At 41.8% G+C, this 12,652-nt stretch overlaps 1 protein-coding gene across 3 annotated transcripts in view; it reads right to left on the bottom strand.

The window, feature by feature from the left end:
* Window positions 1-12,652, bottom strand: part of LOC119742640 (serine/threonine-protein kinase D3-like) — a 67,635-nt gene that overhangs the window by 19,661 nt on the left and 35,322 nt on the right. For all 3 annotated transcript variants that reach the window (XM_038218777.1, XM_038218774.1, XM_038218776.1), the window contains 6 exons: window positions 7,572-7,703; window positions 6,078-6,232; window positions 3,223-3,424; window positions 2,402-2,479; window positions 1,471-1,624; window positions 423-546 (listed from right to left, as the gene is read on the bottom strand). In XM_038218777.1, coding sequence (XP_038074705.1) covers window positions 423-546; window positions 1,471-1,624; window positions 2,402-2,479; window positions 3,223-3,424; window positions 6,078-6,232; window positions 7,572-7,703 — 845 coding nt within the window. The remainder of the gene's footprint in view (window positions 1-422; window positions 547-1,470; window positions 1,625-2,401; window positions 2,480-3,222; window positions 3,425-6,077; window positions 6,233-7,571; window positions 7,704-12,652) is intronic.

Here is a 12,652-nt window from a genome sequence, read left to right on the forward strand (position 1 = left end):
ATCGTAGGACTGGCTGCATTAGGAGAATTCTTGAACCAAGACTAGCCAAATAGTATAGAGCTGTCAAAACATGACAAAAAGAGCTCTTTTTCATCTAGTTTTACAATTCGTTTACTGTTCTCTGTCATGACCACTGATATGTATTTTTGGAAAAGACTTGATATTTTCTTGCATTTTAACCTTCACTTGGCCTAAATCAGTGTGTGATTTCATGTCTAACAGTTTGCAACAATCGTGTACGTGTGCAGGTACCAAATGGTAGTGGTAAATTATGCCTCTTCACTAATTTTTCAAGAACAAAAAGAAGATGGCGTGAATGGCATGACACTGTGTGGCAGCAATCTGTATAAGGGTGTCTGAAGCCGAAGCCAGAAGCCGAAGCCGCCGACAAAGCCAAGATCTCATGAATGGCTGTATCCTACCATGCTGTCTTTGTCCGTACAGTGCACCATCCAGCCTTCCTTCAGCACCTGGGAGCTTCTCCTCTTGGTGTGCTTGACTGACTGAACGATACGCATCAGCGGAATGTTGTTGCTCTGTACAGGGCTGTTGAGGAAATCAAGCACACCATAGGAGTCAGTTGGACCCGAGACATAAGGATGTCACTGCTAACACGTGTGAGCATTTCTTTTCAAAAATGTCTGTTTTCCATTTCAGGAAGGCATATATTGTCCTTTCAACCACTGGTTGAACCTGAGTGTGTCACGACCGAGGGGACCATAAGACTCTGGTCCTACATGTACATCCTTATACTTCAATTTATCCTGCATGAGGACCTTAAGGTGATATAGCCTGGACGAGGGACCTTAAGGTGACACATCCCAGATGAGTGGCCTTTAGGTGACATAGGCTACATGTATATGAGGGACCATTAGGTAATGTAGCCTAATTGAGGGACCTTAAGGTGACATGGCCTGGATAATGGACTTTAAGGTGACGTATCTCCTATGAGGGACTTTGAAGTGACTTAGCCTGGATGAGGGACGTTTAGGTGACATAACCAAATTAAGGGGCCATGAGGTGTCATAACCTGGATTAGGACCTTAAGGTGAAAGCCTGGATGAGGGACCTTAAGGTGATATAACCTTGATGAGGGACCTACAATCCCGGCCAAAATGGTTGGGACACTTGGAAATAACCTTAGCCTTTCACGGTCACCCACTCCCCCGCTCCCCCGGTCAATGTTGTTCTCTCCAGCTGATGGAGCACACACCGCGCAATGAGAGACAACATTGACAGGGGGCCGGGGGGTTAGGGCCCAGCGAGATTTGGCCAGGATTGTAGACTATGAGGTACATGACTATTTCAGACTAAAAGGAAGATAGCTTTTATGGTCCAACCTGACAGGGTTATCGGGGCCTAAAAGACTATGAGCCTCTGGTCCTACATCATCATTACTCAAAGTATCACAGCCTTGATGAAGGACCTATAACCTGAATAAAGGAACTTAAGATGACATAGCCTACTAACCTGAGAGGGTTATCAGGGCCTGGTGGAGAATCAGCCTCTGGTCCTACATCCTCGTCCTGGGTGTCTCCTAGGCTGTCCCGATTGGTGGAGGCGTCGTTCTCTTCAGGCTCATTCTCATCGCTCTCGTTCAGCTTCTCTTGGTCTTCACTCTCGCCTGAGAACATCAGGAATTAGATTTAGTCAAGCTTTGCTATGGTGATTAATAAGGGAATAAATGTGTGTTCAGGAGGTATTATAACACTCTGTTTAAGACCGGTGGGAGTCTGGATAGGTCACCCATCAAGACTCCCACCGGGCTTAAACAGAGTGTTTAATACCGACCGAACACATATTTTATTCCCATTCATAAATACCTTTTCGGTAAAAAAACAAAATCTTTTTGGTCCAAAAATCAAAACAAGTCAAAAACTAGACGTTGCCAACCATTCTGTAGAACAATTTTACTTCATGTTTTACGAAACACCCCTCTGACTATAATATGGAATGCCCCTCCACAACTCATTGCCTTATAAGGACGTTGGCGTGCGCGTCGCGCGTACTGCGCGATGTCGCGCAAAACGCAGCTGGGCTGGTGTAGTGTGAATTTCGGACCATGAAACACTGATTCACTGGTAGTATTGCGCATGCATACGTGAGGAATGTGAACGTTCAACCAATGAAACGTTAAAAGGCACCGGATTTCATGGGAGTCCAAATTTCATGTGACACTGGAAAAGTGTTTAAGACCAGCTAGCCATGTCTTTATCATCCGTTTAAGACCGGCCACGTGACGGGCTCTCGACCAATAGGAATGCGTAAACTGTCTTAGGTATTTATGAATAACCAATAAATGTGTTTATCAGGCTCAAACAGAGGCTAATGGTCAGATACAGACTGATATCGCTGACTCCAACTAATTTCTTTCAAACTCATGATAGCATAATATACTTACGTTCATGAAGTGGCGCTTCACCTAGACAATCCTTGGGCACTTTCTCAGCACAGCGTTTGTGACAGTTGAACTTGCAATCTAAAAAAGAATTATCCATACAAAGCCGAATTAGGGGTGACAGATGACAAATTTTAATCTCAATAGATTTTCTATTATTATTTTTATTATTATTTTTTTAAATATTTATTATCAAATGAAGAACTGCATGATGAAATTTCAGATTGTTCAACTTTGCACGTGTTGGTAGGTTTGAAACACTGGAAATCTGCCTCTGATATGAACATTTCAGTTCTGGTTGCTTTGGGCCACTATGGTTAGTAAGTGATATGGGGGGGGGGGGGCAAGGGGGGAAGGGGGAAGGGAGAAGGGGGGAAGAATCCCATAGCCCATCCTCCCTGGTCAAAAAGTGGGGTGTGAGGGGGAGGATATATCCCCCCATCCCCCTTTACGCCCTTGACATTTGCCCTTTATCCCTTGTAGTAAGAAGTCAATCTTAAGAGCAATATGTGAAACCCTTTAAAACCCTGTAGGCCAGTTTCAGGTGAAGGGATATGAAGTGTTACAGTGACTGTGTCACACAGAGAGTCACTGCACACAAAAACCAGCACTGTGGAGAGCAGTGAAGCGTGACTGAATCTGCCTGCTTGCCCTGAGCTTAACCACACAAGAGAATTGTGAAGGGATTGGAAGTGTTATCCATACTCCATAGAAGATTACCTCAAAGGAATTTGAAGTGTGGGTTCTAAGTCAAGTGGTTTTGCAAAACTTGAAGGGCTGTGAAGTACAGAAGACTAGGAGGGTTAATGTTGACATACATGTACCTTTGCATTGAATTCCTTGCCTAAACAGCCCCACTAAGAGCTTCCTACAGTACTGGCATATCGTCGGTTTGGTGTAGCTGTGCACCACGAACGTGTGCGGCACCTTGATGCGGCTCGCGACGGCCTTCTCCACCCATAGAGGGCGCCCTCCGCAGGACGGTGAACGCTTAGAATAGCTGTCTGCTTTGGACAACAGCATAGACTGCAGGAAAACCAGTAATAAACAAAACGCCCAATTAGTAAAACGTAAAAAAAACTGTCCCTATGTGAATGCTTAAAATAGCTGTCTGTTTTGAACAACAGCATAGATTGTGGAAAACCAGTAATAAACAAAACGCCCAATTAGTAAAACCTAAAAATAGCTGTCCCTCTGCTTTTATTCATTTTTTTGTTTACATGATGTCGTTTTGTCATTTAGACAACATTTTCGTTTATTTCCATATCATTTGCGTATCAATTTAACGTTCCATCTTTGTGTGTGTGCATCAATTGATTTTGAAAAGTAGGATTTGTGCACCAATGAGCAGTTTTAATAAAGGATTTTCAGTATATTATAGTCTTCAGTATGATGACATCTGTGTCAGAAACTAAGTTAAATTGATGTTCCTTACTGAAAAATACACAATTAATTTTCCTCAGATTTTCTTCCTATTGATGTAGAAAAAAAGTTGTCTTTTTCTTTTAAACTTTTATTTTTATTTTTAGGCCAGTGTCTTGCACTCTTTGCTCTGAGATTAGCCTTGGTCAAGGCGCTAGTTGTTATTCATCCGGCCGTAGCGCGGTAAAAGATATCTTCGCTAGCGCTATGCATGCAGTCATATGTCTATGCATCTAGTGCATTAAAAATACAGCGCGAACAGCGACCTCACGCGGCCACTTTTTTTATGCAAATCAGTTGGACCCAATCTAGCGCCTTGGTTCAATCGTCCATGTGAGGTTTTGGGGATGGTGCTCATTATGTTAATAGCCTTAGCTGACCTTAAATGTCATTTTCTTATTGGTCGATCGTTGCGTGGAAACTTGCATAGTGAAACGTGGCACCGTACATAATCCATAAACATACACGTTGTGTGTCTCTGCACATGGCACCAATGCACAAAAACTGCGGTTCCTCTCACGTCCGCAAAAGGCGAATAGCTGCAAATAATTTGATGACGTCCGAATTTACCAAGGTGTGATTGGACACTCCACATATTAGCCCCGCCTACACTTATCTGTATTCGCATACGAGGTCGTGCGCTAGAAATCCAGCGCAAAATAAAGAAAAACATAAGCTTTTGCCGACGATTGAACCAAGGCGCTAGATTGGGTCCAACTGATTTGCATATAAATGGTGGCCGCGTGAGGTCGCTGTTCGCGCTGTACTTAGCACTAGATATCGTTTACCGCGCTACGGGATGAATAACAACTAGCGCCTTGACCAAGGCTACTCTGAGATGGACAGAATCAAGTTTCTGGAAGGACATTGTCATATGAAGCAGTTTCACAACTTCATCATTTAGGGGAATTACCTTCATAGCACCTTGCTCAAATATGATTAGATGGAGAATGTCTTATCAAAGGACTGAGAGTTTGGTGATTGATCTGGGTTTTAAATGTTTGTTTCACTTCCTCCTCCATTCATCTATTGCTCATTTCTGTCCCTGCAAATTGTAAGGGCTTGCACTTTGATTTTACAAAGTGTCAAGGTTTTGCTTATTTTTATAGAATGGTTAGAAAACCTAGTTCCTGATTTCTGTCTGCTAAAGAGAACAGAAACTCAGTTTTCACTCCAACAAAGAAAAGTAAATGTACTTATGTTTGTGGACAAACACTTGGCTGTTTCGGCATTCTGTTAATGCATGTTCTAGTCGTGTTGTAGACTCATAGTTATTACACACCCCAATTTAGTACATACCAAGTTACAACCAAATCGAACCTATAATTCTGCAGATATAGGCCTTCAAAGTATGCACTTTTAATATGACGTCACATGTCATGTGATGACGTCATCGTGACGTCACTTCAATTTTTCATCTATAACATATCCCGGTCTGGGTACATACCAACTTGTAACCCAATCGGTCCTGTCGTTCTGTAGATATACCGGTAGGCCTTCAAAACATGCACTTTTAATATGACGTCACATGTCATGTGATGACGTCATCGTGACGTCACTTCAATTTTTCATCTATAACATATCCCGGTCTGGGTACATACCAACTTATAACCCAATCGGTCGTGTCGTTTGGTAGATATACCGGTAGGCCTTCAAAACATGCACTTTTAATATGACATCACATGTCATGTGATGACATCATCGTTTTGATGAATCCATGAAACCATTGAGTGCTTGGGCAGTTATGGGCAGTTTGGGGCAGTATAGGCCTCTACTTTGCCAACCCGTGATTGACACTTTTTGCTCACCACGGGTTGGCAAACTATGGAAGGTCAACGTTGCAAAAATACAGAAAAGTTATTAATGTTTCAAAACATATCATTGGGTTGTTAAAAATACAAAATAACAAACAGTACATGATAAAATGTCTGTCCATGTTATGGACAGACACATCTTGAAAGGTGATTCCCCTGTAGTTTCTTTATTTCTTAAGTAATACCCTCGAGAATGTACAGAAACAAAAACTATGGCAAACGACTTCATTTTATGACTACCATCCCAAGTTCTCATCCAACGTCACACTTTTTGTAACCATTAGTTCGAAATGACCAAAATGCAGGTTACCATCCAATATTTCATGAGATTTGTATCACTTGCGACTGGTTCTCCGTTTATTTTTCTAGTTAGCATAATATTTGTTTTCTGCTAACCAGCTCCACGAAATTGAGCCAGTCAGTGTGAAACAAAAAGCTTTTACCATTGGATCACTGGTATCGCTGGCCAGGCTCATCTCGGAGGTGGACCACGGTAAGCTGGCTGAGCTGTAAGCGATTGAGGAGGGCCGTCGCTTGGATAGCGTACAGTCATTGGGGATCTTAAATGCACAGCGTTTATGGTAGTTGCCGCCGCAACCTGATCAAGAAAAGACAGAAACAGTTTAATTTAATGACTGGCAAAGCACTGAAACTGTTTATGTAAAATACTCAATACAGTAGAACGTAACTATACCGAACAACGCTATACCGAACATCGGCTATACCGAACATCGTCCTTGGCTCCCGATTTTTGTGTACAAAACAAACCGAACATTGTTGTTGAAAACCGTCAACAGAAGAGCGACAAGTGGCTATTATTTCCCCAAGGAATAGCAGGGGAAAGCCACCCATTGCTGTAGGTAGCAAGCTCAAAACTGTGTAATTACATAATTCAATAGTCCGCACGTGTTCGAAGTCGTCTTTCAGTAACTTCCAGGGCGTGCAGGGTGAAGTAATGAAGGGCGACATTTATTGAAAAGTGAGTACTGGGGCACCGGCAGCTTAAACTCGCTATACCGAACGATCGCAATTACGAACATTTTCTGTGGATCCCCCGATGTTCATCGATGTACAGTACTTTATTCATAAACATGTGAGAATGAAAATGTTAACATGGCATCATGTATCCATCTCCCCCTTTCTGTGTATGGGCTCTGTGCACATGTACCCACTCAACGGTAAGAAAAGCACAGTTGGAAGAGACCACTGGGGGAGACATTTGAATGCATTGCCAGCGAAGCCTGACGCTCACGTGAAGACGCTATCACATTGTGCACATTCAGAATAAAGTCAGTGTTGCGAACATGTACTTCGCGCAATACGCGTGCGAACAATTACACGCACGTTGTGTGTTTCATCCACTGGGCTTTCAAAAGTGGTCAAAAAGCTCCCTCTCTTGTTCCCGTACGGAGCCCATATTCTGCTGAATGGCAAAGCATGCTCCTCGCCATTTGCACGCATTAACCAGTGTGCAAACCCAAATATAGAGGGCACTTTTTCACCATGTTCAAGAGTCCAGTGGACAGGACAAAACTGCATGCGCTTTCTGGTTCGCACGCGTAAAGCACAGAGTACGCACACCTAATTTTATTCTGAATGTGCACAAAGCCATGGCATCTTAACGTGAAAGTCACGCGTCTTCACGTGAAAGTCACGCGTCTTCACATGAAAGTCACGCGTCTTCGGCAATGCGTTTGAATGTATCTACCAGTGGTCTCCCCCAACTCTCCCTTTACAACCATTGAGGGGTACTTAATGCCATGGCATCTTCACGTGAAAGTCACGCGTCTTCACGTGAAAGTCACGCGTCTTCACGTGAAAGTCACGCGTCGTCGGCAATGCGTTTGAATGTATCTCCCAGTGGTCTCCCCCAACTCTCCCTTTACAACCATTGAGGGGTGCTTGTGTACGGAGCCCATAGCCCCATATCATCTTACCGTGACATTTGAGGCCTTGCCTGACCAGACCAAACAGCATCTGTCCACAGAAGTCACAGAATGTTGGACTCTTGTAGGAGTGTACATAGAGCGTGTGAGGTCTGATCTGTCTGTCCTCAACGGTAGCTGTAGCTGTAATGAGAAAGAGAATCACAAAACGCTACATCAAGAAGGATTCTATATGACATACTTTGAGTCAACGGTCAAATTTCATGTTTCTGCTTACCGGTAGCGTAAAAAAGCCCGCTTACTGTAGCCGAAAATTCTGTGCTTACAGTTACCATATTTCAGTGGTAAGCGAGGAATTTTGGCTTCTGCGCATGCGTACATCCCGTAACGAAGGATTCTGTGTTTAGCACAGAATTTTTCTGCTAGTGCTGTGAGCTCTGAATGGTGATCGTAAGCACGGAATTCTGTGGTAAGCAGTGCCATGAAATTGGGCCCAAATCACAAGTCAAGTCACAAGTCAAGTCACAAGTTACAGGGGATGAGCAATGACAAAGGTTAAAGCCTTTGTCGCAAGTCTACTGGAATAGTTTGTTACTTGATTTGAGAATGATTGCCTTTTGATACGACTTATGACTTATTCGGCATTCACAAAACATTGATGACATCCTCAAATTCCATAAAGTTCTGAAGATTTTTTTCTGGATTGAGGAAGATACAGCCAAGTCACTATAGCTTAACATAAGACTTGATGCCCTTGAAATGTATAGCATAAACAGATATGGAAATGGTTTTGTGGATATTCGTGGACTTTGCAGGGTTCAGTAAGGTTCTGAGCTAAAATATCTGCACATGTAGAACTAAATCAGTAGATGAAACCTAATGTACAATGTAAAAGAAACATCAGCTCGGCTGTGCAGTTCTAAATGCACCTATATACTGCAAATACATCTTAGGCCCAAAATAAAACAAGCGCAGAATCCACTGGCTAGTGGCTGCAGCAACTTCCCATAGACTCGTGCCTTATTGCTGGCCACAGCCAGGTGATTCGGACACAGCCTTAGACCTTTGTGGAGTCAGGTGATTAGGGTTTAGGGTTAAAGGTTAACTGAATATCCATATTCCTGACTTATTCTGGGTACCTTCAAATGGAAATTCAGGAGGAATATATACATACATGTACATGTATGGTATCAACCAATAAATGAAATTTTGTTAAGACATGTTGTTGCAACTGAAGTGCATTCTCTCTTTCTGTGACCCAAAAAGGGCATTGAAATAGCGCCCTCAAGCGTTCAGGTATATGGCCAATGAGGGCAGTGGTTACAAACTTGATTAGCAATGTGATGGGTATATGCATGCAAAGGTATGACCTTCAAAAGTTACTACATAAGATCATGGAGCTATAAATAGCTCCATGATAAGATGTTCCTTGTGTGGAATCAACTAGGACTAGAGCCTGGCACCAATGTCAAAAATCTGCCAAGCCGGCAACATATTGCTTAGCAAAGGTGCTCAGCATTTATCTGCTGACAATAAGTAACAAGTGGTATACACTGTAGGAAATTTGTCTGGTGACCTTACAGTGACTTGCACTAAGCACAATTCTGTAAAAAGCACAATCAGGAAACTGGCCCCTGTCAATACATAGTTAAAGTTATAAACTTTCCATAAGCCACACAGGGAAGCTGAAATGGTGCTTTTTAATTATTTCAAAATTGAACAAATCAATTGAATCGAGCGGGGCCCGCTCCAGCCAATTTCTTTGTACAATTTTAAAGTAACAAACTTGTTACATTTTCTTGGGTAAGATTTTCAAAGTGGGGGAGGTTCTGTCGGTATTAAATTTTTATGTTTTTTTGCAAGCATTCGTAACAGTTAACAATTATCAAAGTGAATCTACTTCGTTTGATGTGCTGTTGGGCACGGTGCGGCAAGACCACACTGCTGACCAACTTGCAAAAAACTAAATAAAAATTTAGAAAAATACAGGACGATGTCCTCAAACAGTAGGGTGGGGGCGGCCCCATTTTATAAGTTTTTGATTTGCTTTGATTTTTGGGTGTGTGAATAAAAATATTTAGCTCTTGCATGAGTTTTTAGGTGGGAAGGGTAATCAGAAACATATGTATTTTTTTCTTTCTTGGGTTAATGTCATATTTTACTCCTTTTTCAGTACCTGAAACATGTTAACAAAAATTAGATTACAGGCTGCATGAATGTTTTAATTTTTTTTTGCAAAGTTTTTACATGACTTTGCACAATTGACTAGGCATTTAGACACTAACATACATGTACCGGTACACATGTACAAATGTGATGTAAAAGTTCCAGTGAAACATCCCTGATTTTCTGAATTGTTTTCTCCAACAGGAAACATGGTTAAGGGGAATAGTACAAGCTAAACAGATAAGACCAACCAGAGAAAACATTCCACATCCTCATCGTTTCCTGGGAATATCAGGCAAATGATATCAATACAAAGGTGCAAATCATTCTGACAGAATTGACAACAAACAATGCACTCAACTTGCGAACTGCTAAATCACCTCGTTACCAGAATTTAAAGGCATGTACAGATAGCATCATAAATTTGCTTTTCATGCATTTTGTTTGTTTCCAATTAATAACACCACTCAAAATCCAAAGAAGATTGTACAAAACCTAACCTGTTGAAGTTTCAGCTCAGTGGATATAACATGTACAACCTTTTGACCACAAAACATGATTTCGTCATTCTGACTCTTTATTCCAAAAATCAATTAAATTGGCTGATCGTTGGAAATGACCTACATTTCTTGATTTGTTCTAAATGACAGCAAGTCTGACGGAATAATATCACGGGGTGTTTAGTACCAGTACGATCTCTAACCTAACCCCCTTGAGTGATTTACTAAGAACCTTCCTCACTCCTGCGTATTCCAACACCATGTTGTAAACTCAACACCCAAACTGTTGGACTCTGATTATATGGTGGTATGTCTGATGCCATGTAAAGCATAATCAGTTTACCAGTGCAGTACTCACTCCAACAGATTCCCACAAACTCTGGTGTTTGAGTTTAACTAAATGGGGATTGTTAGGTTTAATCCAAGTAATTTTTTTTATAATTCGGTAGGTTACTTTTTGGGTAAATGCCAATGATCCAATGCTTTAAATAAAGAAGGAAGCACATGATTCAAATAGACAGGTATACGATGTACATGTACATGTAAACATTACTAGTCATTTTGGCCAAATACAAATTATAGTTTGAGGGTAAGTGTGAAATTACTTGTCCTTAGACGTTGGCCGATGTGACTACCTCCTGATGCAAAACCGAGGGAGGTGGTCAAAATCAGCCAATACATAGAGACCAGTAATTTCGCGCTTCTTCCCCGAAAAAAAAAAAATGCTGTAAATGTTTTATTACACCTCATACATATTTAGTTTCATTCTCAAAAGTTAAAAAAATTCTGTAGGGAATCCAATTGTTTATCTCTCGAAAGGGTTTAGTATGGTACCGCCAGCAACCAAGACTCATCCAGTGTCTAGGAGCTACATGTAATTGTGAGGTATCACTTCCCTGATGGCACTAGCGACCAGTTGGGTGGTAGTATGTTTGTTGAACAGGTGTGCGCTCTTCGGTTACCAAGCTACTTTTACTTCCCTGATGCGTTGTAACATCAACCAATGAAAAAATTTGCTTCATAAATTATGTATGAGGTGTAGTATTTTCTAATTTACTGAATGTACTTGCTTAAATTTCATCTCAAGTGTAGAACCGGTAGAACCCATAAACAATTTTTTCCTTTATGATAAAGCGTTTTTTGGAAACCTCAGATCTCCAACCTCAGCTTCAAGAAACTCTAGGTCCCTGACTTGGGGGGAGGTCAGCTCAGTATGGCTTTATGTTTTGGCCGTTAAAGTCTTTTGAATTGTGAAGCCTGCCATGAAGCTATAACCAATGACAAATTCAGGGCTTCAAAACCCTTCAAAGTTGAAAGTTAACGATATCCAGTAAGAGATCAGCCTAAAACTGTGACAGATATTTTACACCGACGACACGCCTGACAGAATCATTTCTGTTGTATTTTTCATTTCAAGTTGTATTGCAGCAATATATTGTTTACTCCAAGCATGATCTTTGTCAAGAATTTGATAAAACTTTTTTTTGGGGGGGGGGGGGGAGGGTTGGATGTCCACGTACGCCCATACATTGCCAAAATTATTCTTGCCAGTCCCAAAGAGCTGGCATGTCGTCCTCTGGCTGACAGAGTCACTGACTGATTGACTGACTGAGTCAGTGAGTCTAAAATATTGTCCTGCCGTTCTGCGACTTTTTGGACCAGCTCTACTAGGCACGACTTATTTTTTTATTAGACGTAACATGACCCATATTTGAAAAGTTAACCGCAGAAACTCATTTACCTTCTCTAATCCAGGTGTTTCCCTAGTTAGCCTAATTTTGATCCACCACCCTCCCGACACCACCGCCCTCCCCCACCCACTCACCCTCAGTCTATAAAGCAAATTCAGGACTGGAATGAGCTGGAACATAACACAGGCATCCAACTAAAACATGTTCACATAAGAGATGAGACAGAGTGCACAGGAGCGTGGAGAAGTGCAGCCAACCTTAACCGATTCATCATGGGGTTAATATACATCAATTGGCTCGGTGAGCTCCACACGTTGCACATGGGGTGATTTTTGAAAGGACAAATTTAGCAAGGCGTAACGGGTTGTTGGGAGGAAGGGATGGGTGGGTGGGTTTGAAATTAAGGCGTCTATGAAAGCATGCACGTACACGCATGGAGCACATGATTGTTGCAGTTCTGTTAAGCTCTGTTGCTTTTCCGATATAAATGTTTCATACTAAGTGCTGAATACAGGAACACATGGGCATGGTGGGACCGAGTCTCGAGTCATTTGGTTTGGGTTTCAGTCCGAGTACTGAGTCACTTGATTTGAGTCCGAGGCCGAGTCACAAGTGAATTGAAACAATTATCGGGAAAGTCTATGTACGGTACTTGAACATGTATTTATATGTTTTAACTTTATTCCGCGCAATGGCAACCGGAAAATTTAGATCAGAATTTTGTTTTTAACAGTAATCAATAAGGTAGTGCTGGTGAAAAATATGGGGCTTGCGT

Source organism: Patiria miniata, unplaced genomic scaffold, assembly GCF_015706575.1.
Source record: "Patiria miniata isolate m_02_andy unplaced genomic scaffold, ASM1570657v1 HiC_scaffold_6, whole genome shotgun sequence".
In the NCBI taxonomy this organism is placed as follows: Eukaryota; Metazoa; Echinodermata; class Asteroidea; order Valvatida; family Asterinidae; genus Patiria; species Patiria miniata.